An 18407-nucleotide genomic window follows, 5' to 3' on the forward strand; every position below is an offset into this window, starting at 1 on the left:
AAAAACCCCAACAACAGGAAGTGTTAGACCATCTTTAAATTATCTACCATTTATAGTACAATGTAAAATGGATTCATATGTGCAAATCCAAGTTATATGAAATGTCAATTAAATCAACCCTAATCTCCCAAATACATTTTTTGATTGCCTGATTGACGAGGACTGCTCTTAAGGTGATGAATAGTTTTCACTTTCACAAAGGACTGCCCATTCCTTTCTACGTGTCCAGTGAAAACACAGAAAACCCTTTAAAGTGTCTGGCTCCATTTGTTTTCGGGATCTAGATGAAGTGAGTGTAGGACAAAATGTGGTCTAATATATTAATTGTGAAGATCAGATGTATGAAGAATATTGTACATTAAAAAAAAAAAAAAAAAAAAGACTAAAGATACGGTAGATTGAAACTGTTTTATTTTCCGAAGGCAAAACTCTCTATAACTTCTTTGTTTTCTTTCCTATAGCAAGTCCACATGCAACACCATCGACTCTTCATTTTCCAACATCACCCATTATTCAACAGCCTGGGCCATACTTCTCACACCCAGCAATCCGCTATCATCCTCAGGAGACTCTGAAAGAGTTTGTCCAACTTGTCTGCCCCGACGCTGGTCAGCAGGCTGGACAGGTGGGGTTCCTAAATGTAAGGAAGCCGTTTTTATTTCTTCAGAAGTGTTTTGTCCTATGTAAAATTAACCATGGGATTCTGGGATTCTTTTAACAGCATGTTGCGCACAGGAACACACCTTGAGTAGTGGTTGAAAGAGAAAAAAAAGTGCTGCTACTGCAGAATTATTTTTTTAAAGGAACGACAAAAAACCCCCCCAAAAAAACCACTCGACCACATTGTGGTAAAATTAAGTTAAACTGTCAGAGAAGCTGGTGATGCAGTGACCTTTTGGGTCCCTCCACAAATGACTTTGCTGCGTGCGTTGTAACCCTACTGGAACGAGGGTTAACAAAATATGAAGGCAGAATAATTTTTATTAAGTATTTCTGAAGTTCAGGGGAGAGTGGGGGGGAAGGAGCAGGAAAAGGGAGGGTGAGAAACAGATGTTTCAGATCAGCTAAGTTCATTAAAAAAAAAAAAATACTGCCTTATAGCACTTTAGATCAAGTTGACCAGTACTTGAACTCAAGATGTTAAAAGTACAGTTTATTATGGTTTGTTATTTCTGTAAGCAGTTATCTTTTACCCTTATCTCTATGAAAAATTAAGCAGAGTTCCAAAGCTTCAGACAACCATTTTCATTTTTTTTTTAATCAAATAAAGTGAATCATCTTGCTATTATTGAAATAGCATTCAGGTCAAATATAGAATTTATAAATTTTATGTAAATCAAATCTAAAATAATGCTCTGAATATTTCATGAAATGTAATGCATGTAACTTTTTCCAGCCAATGAAGTAATAACTGGCAAAACTACTGTTTCTCTCCTGACGTACATACGATTGAAAGTGTTAATGAGAATTAGTTTAATTATTAGCATCTAATTTATTGCACTTATTTAATAAGCTATATTGTTCTCGGTGCTTTCCTTTCCCTAGCAGAAAAACTGACTCTACTTATTCCAGCCGGTGCTGGCTTTGAATAATGTCCGCAATATGTCAGCAGATACATTTATGTCTAGACAACAAATCAATATAGTGCTTTTCTTTTTCCTTGAGTATTCATTTGCTTAATTTATCCCAAACCATTCAACATTATGAACTGTTAGCACACTCACAATGAACATACAGCAGGGGTCTTCTTGGCAGGAAAGGGACCTAATTGTGAGACAAGATAGTGTTTGAGGGATGTCACTAATATATTAGTTTATTAAAGGTACTGAGTGTTGGAAAAAATAAATATCCCTGAAGGATTGCTTCGTACCGCGAACAGTAGGAACTGCAGTCTTTGAAGTTCAGTGGCGGTGCTGTTAAGTTAAATGCAGATGAATTTGAGTCTTATTTATGCACTGAACCGTTTTTGCTCCAGCACAAGTGTGATTTGCACCTACACAACTTTAAGGCTTTTTGTCAGTGCCAAAGGAGGCGAAATGAAAATAAGGTCCCAAGCGTTTGCCAATGTGAGTATTTTGTCCCCAGTCATTCAGGCTAATGGAAACCCTAACAGGAATTAAAATATTATTTTCTTTAGCGGTACTTAGAATATGGATCTGTGTTTAAAGCTGAGCTTTTATCATCAATGGAAAAGCCAATGCTCAGTGCCAGGAGAACGGCAGTGAGATCAATTTGCAGAGTGCTGTCGAAAGTGATCTCATCATTTTTGTCACTAAAATGGAACACCTGATTCACAGGCTGTCCTGCTTTCTCTTCATAATGGTATTTGGCATCTCTCCGTATGGTTTTCAAGTGTCCAGGCTGTATTACATTTAAAATGTACACTTGATAAATTGGGGGGAGGGGATGGCGCTTTTTTTTTAAGCGCACTTCTCGTTTTTGCGATACTTGAAAACGCTTTTGCTCATGGGCAGGTTTTTCTGGTGATTATTTGAAAGACGACACTTGTATAGCTGGGCCCGTTCTGCCTGGGACTGACCGCATCCCAGACTAAGTGGAGGGGGTTTATTTTTTCCTAATGTGTAAAATGAATCAGTTCTAAGTTCAGTCGTTTCTCCATGTGATCCTAATGGCAACTAAACTGTGAGCTACACTATTGCCAACCCAAAAGGGATGTGGGAGAGCAGTTACTTTAATATATACTCATTCACTTTCCTGTAATAAGATATCAGCATGACTTTTAAGACCACCAAAAATGCTTGTTTTTTCTCTTAATGAGCAGTATCTTTAAGAAATTTACACTCAACTCCTAGGCACTGATATCCTAAGGGTATAACAGAGGCACAAAAGTGGGGGATTTAAGGGGTCAGAAATACTGCTTCAGCTCTCACTGAGCGTGAGTTAGTGGCTGCAGGAAATGTAAAGACTATTAGGATTTAATCCAGGGCCGTTCAGACCAGTTGCTGGCAGGACAAATGTTTAAAAGCGAGAATTTCTGCAGTTTCACAAGGTTCACGGGGTTTGAGACAGAGTTCCTTGAAGTCAATGGAGAATTTGACACAACACTTTCTTTGCCACCTCTAAAGTAATTGTAAATGTATTGCACATAGCTTTCAACTAGATTCTTATTACCGGAGGTTCCTAATAGCTGATTTTTAGTATAATTTTTGTCTGTTTGCTTGTTCTTTCGGCAGCCCAATGGTAGCAGCCAAGGCAAGGTGCACAATCCATTCCTTCCTACCCCAATGTTGCCACCACCACCTCCGCCACCGATGGCCAGGCCTGTGCCTCTGCCAGTGCCAGACACAAAACCTCCGACTACATCCACAGAAGGAGGGGCCACCTCTCCCACTTCTCCAAGTAAGTATAGACGCAGCGGGAACCAAGGGCTAAACGTGCTCCGTCGCCGTCTCTCGGCTATTCAGAGATGAGGACCGGACGAGCTCTCGGGATGCAGGAGAGCTCTCCGCTCTGAATACGATGGGCAAAATTCTGAGCTGCTGCTGTATTAACGAGAAAAGGGTTAGCGAAAGGTTATGGTTTTATTTCCGGCTTTGTTGGCATTTCACAATGAGCACGTGTGAGAGAAATCGAGGCCAGTAGCTAAGCCGTGACACAGACCTCGGACCTTTGGGATCTCGTTTGCTGGCACGAGGAGGCAAGCTGGTATCTCAAGTCAGGCTTTAGAGGATAGATACTCCATGGAAGTCAGACAGCCTCATCGAAAACATGCTGCTTATACATACTGGGCTAAACTAACAACTCTTTCCAGCTCAATTCATTTATAGTTCTTTTGGGAATAAGTCTTCCTACATTAACCCAGACGTCTTTCCCTTGTGCCTTGCTTCCCGAGCCTTGCGTTTTGGGCAAGAAGCTCTGGTATTTCTTAGGCCCAAGGAGAAAGCTTTAATCCTCTCCCCACCACCCACACGGCTCCCATATGTATTTTGTGTAGCCACAAGTCAAATATACAAATTCCTGGATACACACTTGGGGATACCACTTTGGACTCACTCTGCTGGGAAACAAATGTGATTCAGCTGGGTTTGATGCTTTAAAAAAGTCTGGATGTTCAGGGAGTTAATTGTGAAATGATTTAATGAAGCTATGCTCAAACTGACATTTAAAAACAAAAGGGAAGCTTTCAGTGCTTTAATGGCAACTGTAGGGGACTTGTTCCACAGTGAAGGGAGTCCAAATAACATCCACAAACAAAAATCAATCTAATCGAAAGAGCAGATCCCTTTGTGTGCTTTTCAAGCTTATTATTTAAATGCTATATGCAACCATTGCTTGATGTGTGAAGAGAGAGTCACTATTCAGACCACGTGAAGCCTGTGTTTTTAAAGCTTTATATTCTGTTCAGGAGATCTGCACAGGTTCCAGGGGGCACTTGTAAAACCTGGTAGTTCTCGGAGTTTTGCATTGCCTTCTGCTACGCAATAGTGCGCAACTGCAAACTCAGCAAGATGCTCTGGCTCGCTTCGAAATTAAAACAGGTTTTAGTATGAGACAGTCTGGTAAGATTGTGAACATGATCTTCTAGAATCAGGACTTCACGAACTGATCAGCAGATTTTTGTTGAGCTCAGAAGTTGATTCATTCCCTCTTCTTTCTGACCTTAGACCAACACTTGTGCTATCAGGAAGTTTCGACACTTTCTGACGGGGGATACCGTCTTTTAAGTCCTATCAATAAGATTCAGTGGTGGAATCTAAAAGGTTCATGTTTAGTCATAGTTATCACTGAATACAGTCAGCAATGCCTTACTATTTCCTTGTCTTCAGAACCGGGAAAAATGAAACTAGGTCAGTGTATATTTGTCATTACAGTTGTGACTCAGTTTACTGGCAGCGTGTGGTGTCGAAAAGAAAAAAATTCCCAACATCATTTTAAGCAGTAATCTTAATACTTAATTTTTCTCGTACTGCGATCATGTAAACAAGCTAAACGCATGTCTGGCCTGATTCTCAGCTGGCATAAAAAACTGGCATTTGTCTGCTGAAGTTTGCAGAACGGCACCCATCAGCATCGGCTCGGGCTGGTCACTGGGGCTCAGCGTTCAGCAACAGCTGCCGCGATAATTGGGAATCGAGGGTTTCTCAAGAGCAGCCAGTTAATGGTATTTAAACAAAAGATTAGGAAAATAATTACTGTTTGTTAATTAGCTACGCTGATGTCTAAACATATAGTTCTGTACATAGTCAGGCATGCATCTTCCTTTTGGTTAGGGTTTTGAATAATAGTGACTGGAGTTGTAAAGAAGCATATAATTTAATTTAGGGACAAATTTTACAGAAAAGTAGATTATAGGAAACATTTTCTAAGAAAAAAATATTACACACGTACCAAAGGCAGTGGAAGTGGCCGCCCACATAAAGAGTAAAACAAACCCAAGTTCCTGACCTCACAGGGAGAGTTTACCAGAAGGGCCCACTGGACTCCATTTAGCATGTCAATCAGTACCAGCCCTCCTTTTTCATCGGTATTTATTTTTTCCTTGGCTAAATATTAGCCTTCAAATAGCAAGTGCAGATTCACCAGAGTTTCATAAAAGCCACACACACACACACACACACACACACACAAAAAGAGGTGTTTTCCATGGTTACAAACTACTTGAGTGCACCGGTCTGGGAGTGTCGGCGGGTTATGGCTGAGTGCCCCGCAGAGCTTGAGGATATTGGAAAGTCCCTTCTGCAACAAAGGCAGGAGCGATGTTAGATTTTGGCCAGACTCCTTCCTTGGCCATGTGGAAGAGAATGAAGCCCCCCTCCCAAGGAAATGGAGTGAAAGGGGTTGGCATTTGCTCCATTCTCCTTCCCTTTTTTGGTCTAGCAGAAAGCCCTCTGCAGAAACAAAACGCAGTTCCAGCCCTACCAAAAAATTGGAGTATGGCCCTCCTGAGGGGTGCGGGAGCCAGCAGCAGCTGTTCAATACGGCCCGGCCTCCTGGGACCGAGAGCTAAAAATCACAACAAGGTGGTTAACGATTCTCAGAGCAATAGTGAAACTCTCCAGCTGTGACATTAACCAAAACATGAACATTAGTGCTGTCCAAGGAAGGAAGAGCCCCTGGAGATGCACACCGGGGATTTGCCGCTACTGGGTGGCCAGACATGCCCTGGGCATTGACAATTTTAGCTGTCAATCCTATCCCTTTGGAAAGGCAGCGTTCTCCTCAGTGACATGACACAGCAGAGATCGGATTCATGAGGTTTGGGAGGGTTCATTTTTCCTCTGTAAAAAGCCTTTTCAATAGAACACATCCTCGATTTCAGACGCGGCCCCAAAATTATCTTATCTCAGATGCCTCCTCGATTTTGTTTGGTTGGTAACCCATAATAAACACAACATAATATTTGCTTGAACTTGACAGTTTCTGTGTTTAATATCTCATTGCCCAAAGGAAACACCACTTCCACTACGTGCCAGTCAGACTTTATTACTATCATAACCGAAACTGAGCGCTAGAATCTGTGGCCTTCATTCCAGTGCAGTGTCTAAGATCCTGCCATCCTGTACACAATGATTTTTAAAGAGCTTTTTTAAACTAAATGTTATTTGCTAAGGTTCACAACTGAACATGGGGAGAGACTTAGCTATTTTCCCGTGTTGGGCAAGATCGTTACTGGTTAATGTCCCCTTGCACGAAGGAGTTTTCGTGTTAAACGGCATTTGTGTCAGGGCGAGAAGAATGATCTTGTGGCTGTAGTACTGGATTCACAATCAGATTGTATTTCTCTCCCTTTCTCTGCTGTGCATTGACTGAACACCCTCTGGGCAAGACATTTCGGCTTTCTGCTCGCTCCTATCCCCATCCATAAAATGAGGGTGATGACTGTGTCATTTAATTTGTTAGAATTTGCAGTTCCCCCTCAGATACTCAGCTGCAGAACGCATCGCGGTAGGAATTGCTGTATTGCTCCGCGTTCCTCCGGTTAGTTCTCTCGCTGCAACTCCACGACGGCTAAACTGACTCCTAGTCCTTTGCAAACCAGTACAGCTCTTCGTATCACACGCGTGTACCCGTCCTCTTGCTCTGTGAAGAGAGACCTAGTGGTACATCAGGTTATTGCTCACCCAAATCATCTTTGCCAACCGAAAGTTTATGCTTTTAATCCAGAACTGTCTCATAAACAACACACTCCTATACTTAGTCGAAATTATTTCAGGGAAGTATATTTTAAATTAGCATTCCCCTACTGCAGGCAACTTTAAAATACACGACATTCCCAAAACTGTTTGTTTGTCTTGTCTTTCATACAATTTCTTGCCATTTTGGCCAAATATCAAAGCTGTCTGTGTGAGCAAATGTTCTTTCTCTGCCAGCTCCTGTTTTGCTTGTTCCTGAAGTGAAGCATCATAGCAAATTTGTGGCATCACATTCGTTTCCTTGGCTGTGGGCTATGATGTTGCAAACAATCCTGAGTGAATTCCAGTAGCAGAAAGACTGGGCTGGGCAGGAAGAAGTTTCCATTCAAGCCCAACGGGCCAGCTCTCAGCTACTGTAAACTAGTGGAGATCTATGCAATTCCCTTGGAGCAAAGCTGATAAAGATCAGGAGGAGATCCACCTAAGAGACCTGACTTCTGTTCCTTTCCCTGATTTGGCTTTTCATTTTCCTAAAAAGGAGTTCGAAGACCCCACCATAGGCTTAGCCTGTGTATACTATAATATACCATGACGCAGATTTAACCAGTCAGAGCAGTTTGCCCCATCCTAATCTCAGAGTATAGGGATCAGAAATGGTAAGACTTTCAGGAATCCCACCCCCACGTCAAAGAAGAAGATTTATACGAAGCCAGTAAGATACGGCTGTTACGGAAGCCTCGTTGCTGATGATCTAAGCACCACTCGGTACTGCTCCTTTTCTGAACCAAATTTCACCGTAACAGGAGTCACTGCTATTGTGTATTCCGTGTCAACTTAATATTCTGAGCCAAAATGGCCCTTTACAAGCCACAAATACCCGGTGACATTTTACAGTGAAGTGGGACATCTTGGGAGAGGCCAGTGTAAAGCCAGCCCTGCTATATGGAGTTTTAGGACTCTTTACTTCTTGGCTCTAGCAATGTAGTTGTATGACCTTAAGGAAATACCAAGCCGACATCTGACTATTTTCAGAAAGCAAGTTAAACATAGTTTGAAGCATTATGGAAGAAAGGTGTACATAGTAATTCACCCAGCAAGCTTTGAGGGGACCTTTGTGCATATTGTGCAGTTTTCAAATGCTTCAGAATTTTTGTTTGAAATGAGAAGCCATTTAAAACAGCGTTGTGATGGTTTCCCTTTGATTTTCTACCAAATATCGCAGCAAAAGTATCTGCCAACAGGGAACTGTAAACAAGATCTTGAGTTCCTTCCCTTCTGAGTGGAACTTACCTGCTCCGAGGGATTAAATGGCCTCTCCACTCATTCTGTTTCCTTAAAAGTAGACCAGAAGAACCAAACAACAGATGTTTGATTTTTGAGCTTTAAGCTAATTTTCCCCTGCAGAAGAAATTTTTATTTTTGCGTAACGTAAGGTTCAGCAGTTACTTTAAAAAAAAAATAAAATCACTATGAAACAGTACGGAAGAATCTTAATACATGGCACTAGCAACAAAGATACATCCTTTGCAAATTTGTGGCCTCTTTGAATTATTAAGCAAATTAACACGGTAAAAAGGCAAGGAAGACATCTCACCAAATCTACTCAGTTCATTTCTTCCTTGATTTGCAGGTATGAATAACAACCAGTGTACCCGTTCGTACTCTGATATGCAACCTGCACTGCAATTTGCAAAACCAACTCCGAAAGATGGAATTAGCGCACTTTAAAAATTCCTTTAAAACTCTGGGAAGGAAAGGTGTTGCTTGCATGATATTTGCAAGAACTAGCAAAATGTTACCTTTTTTGGAGAGAAAAGCTCACCTGACACCTTCATTCTTAGAAGCTGGAAGTGCCTTATCGCCCCTCAGATCAGGAAGAAATGAAGATACGCGGTTCCTGGGGTGGTTGCAAGGGTACGCTTTTTGAGAAAGTGAAGCTGTCTCGTATGATTGCAAGAAATAGGAGGCACCATGAGATGTTTGTGAGACTCAGGCTTGTAGACTTGGGAACTCCTCGCCAAAGGGTTTCGCGGGATGCAGAACATCCGCATGGGTCCAAGGGACCCTCGTGGGCTGTTAAATACAGGCAGTCCCTGCGCTGAAAATAATCAGAGGGCGGGAAAGAATATGAGAAAGTAAATATGTGACCTGTTTTGACTCTTCCCTGCGCATCTAAGCTGCTTATGGCCCCCGTAAGAGAGAGGACGGTGGATTCGATGGAGCGCTGGTTTGATTCAGTACAGTCTTAAACCAAAGGCTCCTCCAGGGTCATGCCTCTTCACCCAATATTTTGCCTTCGGAAAGGCAACAGGCTTCCATCTACACGCACAACTCAGTGTCTGCTCCGACTCGCTTTATTTTTCTGTAACGTCGAGGCCTGAACGTTATATTTAGCCTGACTGGAATTTGGCAAGTAACTTTCCTTTTAACTTTTTTTTGGTCTCTTCATTGGGTAGTTAGATAGTCTGGGGATTTTATTCGGCAGAATGCATTCCCATAAATATATTTAAAATAGACAGAATTAAGGCGTCTATTTAGGTTATTTGAATTTAGATCTGAACATGCAAAAAACTGAACAAGGGAGAAGATTGCATGGGGGATTTTCAAAAGAGAGGAAAACTAAAAATGCATTGAAAGCTTTTGGATGTGGAAGTGCGTGGCATTGTGGACAGTTGCAGTGGAGAATATAATGCAACAATAAAATCATTAAAGTACTTCAAGTTTGGAAGTAATCTGGGTTCTTGGCTTGCATTGCATTTAATAGCTTTACATTTATGGGAGCCATTCCAGTTTTTAAAGGCAGCTTCAGCCTTCAGACTGATTGCACTTACCACCCCAGCGAAACCGCAACCCATTAATTTTTTACCGAAAGGATCTTCCTAGTTTGTCAGCCACATCAAGTGAACATTTTAGAGAGTGCAGACCACAGCAGTATGAAAACCAAAACTTCTTTATCGAGAGAGGATGCTGGATTAGCATGAAATAAGGGTCCGTTTCCGTTAATAAGCTCTTTAGTAAATTCACAGCTCCGTTAAAACCAGAGATATAAGATATTTGAGTGAAAACAGGCAACACCAGGACCTGCAGCAGTTTCCTGTGCTGTCCCAGCACGGAAAGGCCGGTGGGGTTTCTCCCCGGGGATGGGGACCGGCTCAGGTTCCCCCAGCACCCTCGTCCCCGTCCCCTCCGTGTTGATATCCCCACCACACAGACCAAACCTTCCCGGTGTCTAAAACCAAACTCTCGCTCTCTAAAACGTTTGCACATTTCTGTGTTAAAACATCTGCTTAGGTGGCTCTGAGACGGTGTGTTTTGGTGTTGTTCGTGTGCGATCTTAGTGCTGCTTCCTCAACGCATGTGTCCCTTCCCTTCACAGCCTACTCGACACCCAGCACCTCCCCCGCAAATCGATTCGTCAGTGTTGGACCACGGGATCCAAGCTTTGTAAATATTCCTCAACAGACTCAGGTGGGCCGCTTTCGACTTCTCTGTATGCCTGCAGCCTCTTCTTCCTCCGTGTCCTCTAACGTGTCCCCGCGGAGCCAGCTGCATTGCCGCTGTCACCTCCCCCACGTGGTCTCAGTAACTACAGTGAAATGTCACTTGCAGTTTGTTTGTCTGTTGTTGGTTTGTTGTTTTGTTTGGGTTTTTTGGTTTGGTTTTTGGTTTGGTTTTTTTTTTTTTGGGGGGGGTGGTGCTCATCTAGTAATAACACTGCTTTCGTGACTGGAAAGATCTCTCTTGCTTTCTAAGATATTGGCTTCCAGCGCAGAGGGTTTTTTTTTTTCTCCTCGAGGACTGGGTTTTCTCATTGCATGTGCAAAAGGAGCTCAGAGAGACCCCTCAGGTAACCCTGCACCTCAGTCCCCCACCAAACGCAACGGGAGACTGCTCCCATGACTTCCACGCAAGAAAAAAATAGCCTCGAATTCCCGGTTGGCCGTTTGCGTGGTGGGCTCTGAGCGAGCAGGAGATTTTCTAATTGCGAGCACATCTGTTTCCTTACACAAAGAGAAAACAGTCCAGTTGAGGCAGGCCTATAAAGTTGGGTTAACTGGCTTCGTAGTCCTGCTATGGTCAAATCAGAAGCTCAAGTAAACATTTGTGTTTCTTTAGGAGAAGGACGAGGTTTAAATGTGCTTTTTCCAAGCTGTATCAAATTCCCAGGGTCGATTAAGAAAATAGTTGTTGGCAGTTTTGTTAGCAGCTAATTTGAGCCAGATGTTGAAAAAATTAAGTCTGTGCTTAATATCACGTTATCATGGGGGAGAAGGTATAAAAAAGTGAGCAGAACTAGTGCTTTAGGACAACTGCAGTTTATAGTTTTCAGTGATTGCTTGACTATGTTACAATTCTTTTAAAGGTCAACAGCAAGAAATATTTGTACTTTTGTTTTGAGCTGGTTGTGATGACTAAAAAGTAATAATTCAAATAACTAGCAAACTGGGGAGGGCTAGTCTTAGCTCTTGTGAGTGCGTTCAAATCGTTTATGTATGCATCCGAATAATTAGTGCCCAGATTAATGGCTGTCACGTGCCACAGTGCAGTATATGCACGAAGACGGAGTCCTCGTTGCGATGGCTTCGGCACCTACGCTGTCAATGAAACACAGGTCACTCATTACCAAAGATTTGCAGTTTACAGGCCTGCAACCAGCTGCCTGTGAACACAGTGCATTTTCTTGCTATCTGTTCTTTGCGTACAATTTGTTCGGGGCTTTAGTTTATAGCTCTATGGACAGCACAGGTGAAGCTACATTGAATCTCAAGCCTTCTCTGCGTGAAATAGGGTCACAGAAAGTACACCGGCAGTGCGGAGCGGGGTTTTAACCCATCGGGTTCTGGGGTTTTTTTCATGCCCGAACAAAGTGCAGCCCGCTCCCCACTTTTCAGGCCTCTTTCTTTTTTCAGTTAATGTATGGGACAAGTTTTCCTGCGCCTTCACGTTTAAATCGTATTTCTCCAGTCGTTTCGGAAACAACTGGAATACACAGAAATACAGTGAAATCGGGCAGCAGGAATGTTAAGGTATACTGTTAAAGTCCTTAAGCATTTGGCCTTTTCCTTCGTAGCTCAGGAAACCTGAAACCCTTTGGAGAATGCTACTTACCTTTTCCAGAAGACTTGAAAAACTGCTAGTTGGTGAATTGATTATGTAGTAAGCCACAACAGTGTTAAGTCTCCAAAATATTTTAAACTTCTTTGCATCCTGCAGCCTAGGTTTCCCAGCTAAGTTTGTTGACTGTAAACTTTTATCCTCCTTATTTATGACTTAAATCATTTTAAAGTGCTCCAGCCTTACTTTAAGTGCTGCTGTGTAATGCAGTATAGTGAATAACAATGCTGTACAGTGAAAAACAATACTCAAGCACAGCTTTCAATTAAAGTCAAGCATGCTGCAGTGGGTAAGGAGACTGACTTCCAGTCTCTGACTCCAGCTGCATCTCCGTGCTTCTATACATCATTGCACCACCACAACCCACTTGATACTAAATATATAATTTATCAGCAGAACTCACTACTTATTCATGAAACAACTCTGAAGTTGACTGTGTTTTAAATCAGAGAAGTGAGGTAAAAATGCTAACTGCAATGATTTGGGATCTGCTTAGCGTTCCTCTAAACAAAGACATGCTTTTGTGCTCTTTTTGCAGGGCATTAGCGTATAGGACGATCACTTATGGTATTTTCAAAATGAAAATATAAAAATACATAGGACCGTGTTACTGGAAGCAGCTGGAGTGGCTGCTTTCCATCAGGATTTTTATAGTACAGTCAGGGTCAGCCTAAGATCTGGGTCCTGAGGAGCACTAACTGCCAGGCCACACAGCTCCCTCAGGCTAGAGGAAGCAGCGAACAGTCAGAGCTTCTGAAAGTCAAGCTTAAATCTAAGGCCTAAGCAACCCTCACTGCTGGAACAACCAAATGAAGATCAGGACTCTATCTGAACATCTGGGTTTTTTAAAATCACTCTTCGGCTACAAGCTGTAAGAAAACATTATGGTCAGCTTTTTGGTGGCTCTGATTTTCTCTTCCGATTGCTGGCCCTAGTTACCCGTCATCGTTATTCGTCTTAAAATGCTGCGAAAGTCAGTCCGTGCACAGGGGTGTGACAGTGCCATTCAGCAGAAGTCACATTTCCCATACATGGGCATTCAGAGGCTTTCACAGAACATTGGAATAAAATTGCAGACAAATGTACAATAGCATGGTTGGGTTTGAGCAAGGATCATTCTGTCCCAGGCTGTTTTTAAACAACCAAAACCAGTACATGCCTTTCTTAATGGCCATTATAAAAATTAGCAGTAGACGTTTCCATTAGCGTCATGTTCTGATTTATGTCACATTTCTTCAAATATAATCCCCGAAAGGAATTTTATAATATTTGTATAATATTTTATTTAGAAAAAAGGCCATCTTCTTGTGTCGACAAAGGTTGTGTCAGGACGACAACTCCATGACAGAGGAGACGAGGGAATAAACTGATGTAAGCCAGTAGTTCTGATTCAGTAACAAAAGCCCCCAAAGCGCTGTTGGCTTTGTCTGGTTTTAGCGGCTTCAAAACTTTTCAGTGGGTTTGTTTTTTCATACGCTGCCTCTGCTTGCCCCATCCATCACTCTGCCACTCCGGTGGCTCACCGCATAATTGTCCTATCTGGGGGGTTATTTGAATCTAAATTTCTGTTTGAGCTATTAGAAGAAACACTTGACTTGGCATCCTCTGTATATGTTGACAAAAAGGCACAGGTGTTGTAACCTTTGCTTGATAAATCATTTACTTTTGCTACTTGACTCGCAAGCAATATGGGGGCATCAGCTTTTTAACTGCCTTTTCCATATGCAAATCAGAAATACAGTATGCCTGGGGTACACAGTCTTTAGTTTCAAAAGCAAGCTGGTCTAGTTACCTCATGACTAAGTAATAGATACGTCTCTCGTATCGCCAAGGACTCGTAATAAGGAGAGTGGCAGAGGAATGGGAAAGTACCATCACATTAATTAGGGACTAGCCTATCAGTAGCAACAACACTAATAAAGAATAGAGAGCTCTGAGGTTTGGGGTGGGTTTTTTGGTTGCTTTTTTTTTTTTTTTCCTAACCAGACGATAAAAGTAATTGTGAAACACAGGATATGCGCTCAGAGTACGTGCAACCGGTAACAGTAAATTGGCAACCTGCTCTTTGTGACCAGAGTTTGCGTTGTCACCGGCTGCTCTCAGCGGTGTTTGCTGATCTCTTGTGCCCTCGTTTTGCTCTATAGTACAAAATTCCTTTAGGGACTGTAAGTATTCAGTGTGCTCCAGCTTCACTTCACACTAAATGTTGTTTACTAGGCTGAGTCCTGTTTGCCACCTACTTACCCTACATCTTCCTGGAAATTGTACTTGGGATGCTAAAAACAGCTCGGAGCAGCTCGTGCCTGCTCCGTCTCATCACTCCTACCTGCCAGCGGCCCCTGAGCCTCACACAGAGAAATTGTGAGGATGCAGAGGCAGAAACTGCCTCCCACTGCAGGAGGAGCAACTGCTTTACCCCTTGTGAGAAACTAAATGGCTTTCTCCTCCGCTGAAGAAAGTGTATCGTGCACCTTCCTGACCGGCTGTTTCAGGAAAAATCCCTCTCTAATGTAAACGTGCTTTCTATCAGATCCATCTCAGTTAGTTTCTAAAACTTAGTTAAGTGCAAAAAAAATTCCCTTCGCTTTCTGTAGGAAAAGGTAAAACTACTTTTCTAGAAGAACAAAAGCCTTTCCTGCTTCTGCGCCTGCAGGATCCCAAAGCTCCGGTCGGATCACAGATAGTGAGCCAAGGTCTTGTCTTTTCGCACTTTCTCTGGTGGGGCCGTCCAGCTACACCAGCGCTCTGCGTAGAGCTCATCCCTTATAACACAAAACAATTGAAACAAAAGGCCCAGAACTACCTAGCACACCTCGAGAAAGTACGAGAAACCCCCCCAAAAAAAGTCAGAGAAGCTTATCTAGGAAGCAAAAGTACCAAAACACATGCTTGTGAAACCCATCTGTAAAAGAGTAACGCTGCCCTGTAGTAAGTTAAGGGGAGAAATTACTGAAGTTTAGCAAATGGGACACTATGTTTATAGTGTAAGGCAATTGCTAACTTCTTTAGACCTGCTCCTGTTCTCTGCCTTTCCTGAAATAGGCAGTGGTGTCTTTGTAGCTTCTTCTTTCAGGCTTTTATTTATCTTTAAAAAAACACCTTATGCCTCAGGTGCATACACAAACCTAATTGTACAATTGCTTGCTTTTTGAGAGACGAGGGAAAGACTGTTCTACTTCCCCACAATCCTTTTAGGAAACAAACTGCAACCTGCAATTTTTCACTGGCGGCACTTTAAAACAAAGGGCACGAGAAGAGGAAAAAAAAAAAGAAAAAAACCGAGCTTTATGCTGTGTCCTGTAGGTTAGCAGATGGGAGCTCTGTCAGACGAGGGAGGGAGGCAAATTCCAGAGCCGATGGTGCTTCTGTGATAACAGGCAGTCGCTGCTGCCCGGACACTGAATTGGGAGGGATGCGGTGCAGGCGATGCCCCTCGCCGCGGCGCGGGCACGGGGGAGGCAGGGAGCAGCTTGGCAGGGAGCAAGGCCCAAAAGCATATAGGATCCATAGATCAAAGTCAGCACCGCGAATAGGAAGCTAACGCAGCTCCTCCAGAGCTATCGCTCCTGCAGCTGAAACCGCGGAGCTGTTTTGTGCCCAGGTTCCATTGCCACCCTATGGAAGAAAGAAACCAGTGCACACATTTTTCTTTCGACATGTAAAACGTGTGCCTCGCTTCACGGGGGATTTTCCATCCTTGCTTCTCACTGCAGCTCTGCCCTTTGCACCGGCAGAAAGGGAGGCCGAGCTGCACAGCTCGTGGCCGTGAGCTTTGTCAAGGAGCACCGCGAGCTGCCTCTGCACCCTCCTCTCTCCCTCCCATCTCCGCTCTGCTCCGGCACCTGTCGGCCCTCGGGCAGGCAGGGGAAGGTCAGGATTTCGTGGTATTGCTGCCCCGTGCAAACAGCTGAGCCGCCGCGTCACTTCACGGAGCGGTTCGTGTTCAGAAAAAAAAAAAAAAAAATAAAATAGCGTAAGGGGTGCGTGAGGCTCCGACGTGGCCGTGGACGTGCAGAGAACATGAGAGGCTGCAGGAACAAGATCAGGCCTTTTATTTTGGGGGTTCTGAGCAGAACTATTTATAAGCCAGGTCAGCGCTACTTGTTGCTTAGGCGACTGTTCCTCCCCGCGGTAAGAATACTGCTCCTCAAGGCTGAATGCACCGCTTGTGTTTGAGCGCGAATGAAGATGAAGAACAGTAATTTGGAGGCGTTTGTTCAAATCAGTTCAGCCCCCTGAGAACGCCATATTCCATAACGTAACCTCCCTAGGCCAGCGTGCGTGGCTTTGGAAGAAACTTAAGCTGCCGAGCACTTTTAAGCAGATACTTGACTGCCCCTTTCCTCCTCTTGGCCCGTACCAGCAAATGTACTGTCAGGTTCATTTAAATGCAGGAATAACATCTCTCCTGGGTAAAGAACAGAAATCTGCAGAGACTAGATATAAAAACACCGTTTGGGGGTGTAGGACTGCTGCTTTCTAGAGCTGCTGAAGTTCGAGGGGTCACTCTCATTCCAAATCCAGCAAAAGATCTGTGGACTTTCCCATATCAGCAATGGCAAGCGAGGGCAGAGTTACACGGCGCCCAAAGTGCCGTCTGAATTTTAGATTGCTCCTGAGCCTATGTGGGCCCTATGCCCTCGTGGATCACTTTCCTACTAGAGATTTGCAATACATGTAAGAAATGAGAGACCTGAAACAGTGCTGAGAAGCAGAACCATTATAATGAACAGTTGAGTGTGTGACAAAAGAATACTGTATGTGTAATCACTTAATTTATACTAATTGCCTGGGCTGAAGGGTGCCGGTGGGCTCTTGTGGGCTTGAGCCCCTGTTACGACCACTGAGAGCTTTGATTCCTGAGCAAAAAGGGTTTTGCTGTAGAAGCAGTGGCACCGAACTACTGATCGTGACCTGAATGTTGGTGCTGTCTTTCATCTTCCACCCAGGAAGCAACTTTACTGGCCTGATCTTGAGGGTGGCCTGGAGATTGCTCTAAAAACGTCATCTAAGTCCAGAGAGAAGGTGCATAGAAAATGCGGTGTCAGTGTCTATCAGCAGCTCTCAGACCCTGGGAGGTTGAAAGATTTCGGCTCCTGCCTTTGCTTTGTGTTCGGCCGTATTGAACTCGCTTTTTTCTTCCGTTGAAATTAGTCGAGGAAGCGTTGGCTGAATCCTTCACCGAGCCAAAATTGAGATGGTTCCACCATGATGGGAGCAAAGAGCCCCTGTGCAGCGCGAGTGTGAACGTGCTGCTCTGATCGCAGTCACTAATGACACTCCAGACGTGCTCTATAGAGAGAAGATACAAAGGTGACCAGGAATCAGAGTCACTCCCCAACTCCCATCCCCTTCACTGTTCAGCTCGGTGCACAAAGCCCATTTAATTGAGCTTTTGTGCAGGGGGTGGTATGAAATTCCGCTCTCAGATCAGTTCTTAAAAAGCAGCGGAGAACAGTGTACCTCCAGAAGAAAGCCCGCATTGCACTGTAAAGGTAAAGATTCATAGAAAACATCCCAGTACCATCATGTGGCCTTATCTTCAAAGCAGGTTGGAGCCAAATTAGTCCAGAAACGCCTGGGTTAGTCCTCAGCACGGGGGAGCCTTTTTCCTCTGCTTTTTCTTCCTGCTTCCAGGCTCCGGTGAGCAGTTCAGACTCTTTTTTGGAAACTAACACTAAGCATCCTATTTCCAATAGATACAGCATACAATTATTTACAGGGGACATAGATGAATTTCCCAAACTAAGCAATTAAACTTACTGCATTTTTTCCCCCCTCCTTACAATAAACAGGAAGCCTGTGTGTAAGGCACCCTTTCTGTGGGTTTTATGGCCATTACTTATGTTCCACAGTAGGGGAGAAGAGAGAGAAGAAGTAAGTGTGGGCCTGGTGGGAAGAGTTGGCAAATGCAGAAATATGATGAATGAGCTGGAGAGATTTAATTTCTTCCTAAATTCTCTACAAGCTGTGTAACCTTTCTTTAGCTAAACAATTACTCTAAAAGGCAATGATTTTCTGCGTTTTCATTGAAAAGTCTTCATAATAACAATGGCCTATGTTCTCCTTCTTGAAGAACTTCTGCCAAAAAAACAGTTTTCTTTTTTCCATTCAGCAGGAAACTTTCTTTTCTTTTTATTTTTTCAATCTCATGTTCCCCGCTAACATGGATTTACAAGGCCTACCACTTACTGCATG

General features: G+C 43.3%; 1 protein-coding gene across 13 annotated transcripts in view; it reads left to right on the forward strand.

The window, feature by feature from the left end:
* Positions 1-18407, forward strand: part of NFIA (nuclear factor I A) — a 246526-nt gene that overhangs the window by 210190 nt on the left and 17929 nt on the right. For 7 of the 13 annotated variants that reach the window (XM_065657896.1, XM_065657902.1, XM_065657900.1 and 4 more), the window contains 3 exons: positions 462-640; positions 3195-3360; positions 10471-10562. In XM_065657896.1, the coding sequence (XP_065513968.1) occupies positions 462-640; positions 3195-3360; positions 10471-10562 (437 nt within the window). The remainder of the gene's footprint in view (positions 1-461; positions 641-3194; positions 3361-10470; positions 10563-18407) is intronic. The other 6 variants (XM_065657897.1, XM_065657909.1, XM_065657907.1 and 3 more) reach the window with 2 other exon arrangements.

This window comes from Caloenas nicobarica, chromosome Z (assembly GCF_036013445.1).
Source record: "Caloenas nicobarica isolate bCalNic1 chromosome Z, bCalNic1.hap1, whole genome shotgun sequence".
NCBI lineage: Eukaryota > Metazoa > Chordata > Aves > Columbiformes > Columbidae > Caloenas > Caloenas nicobarica.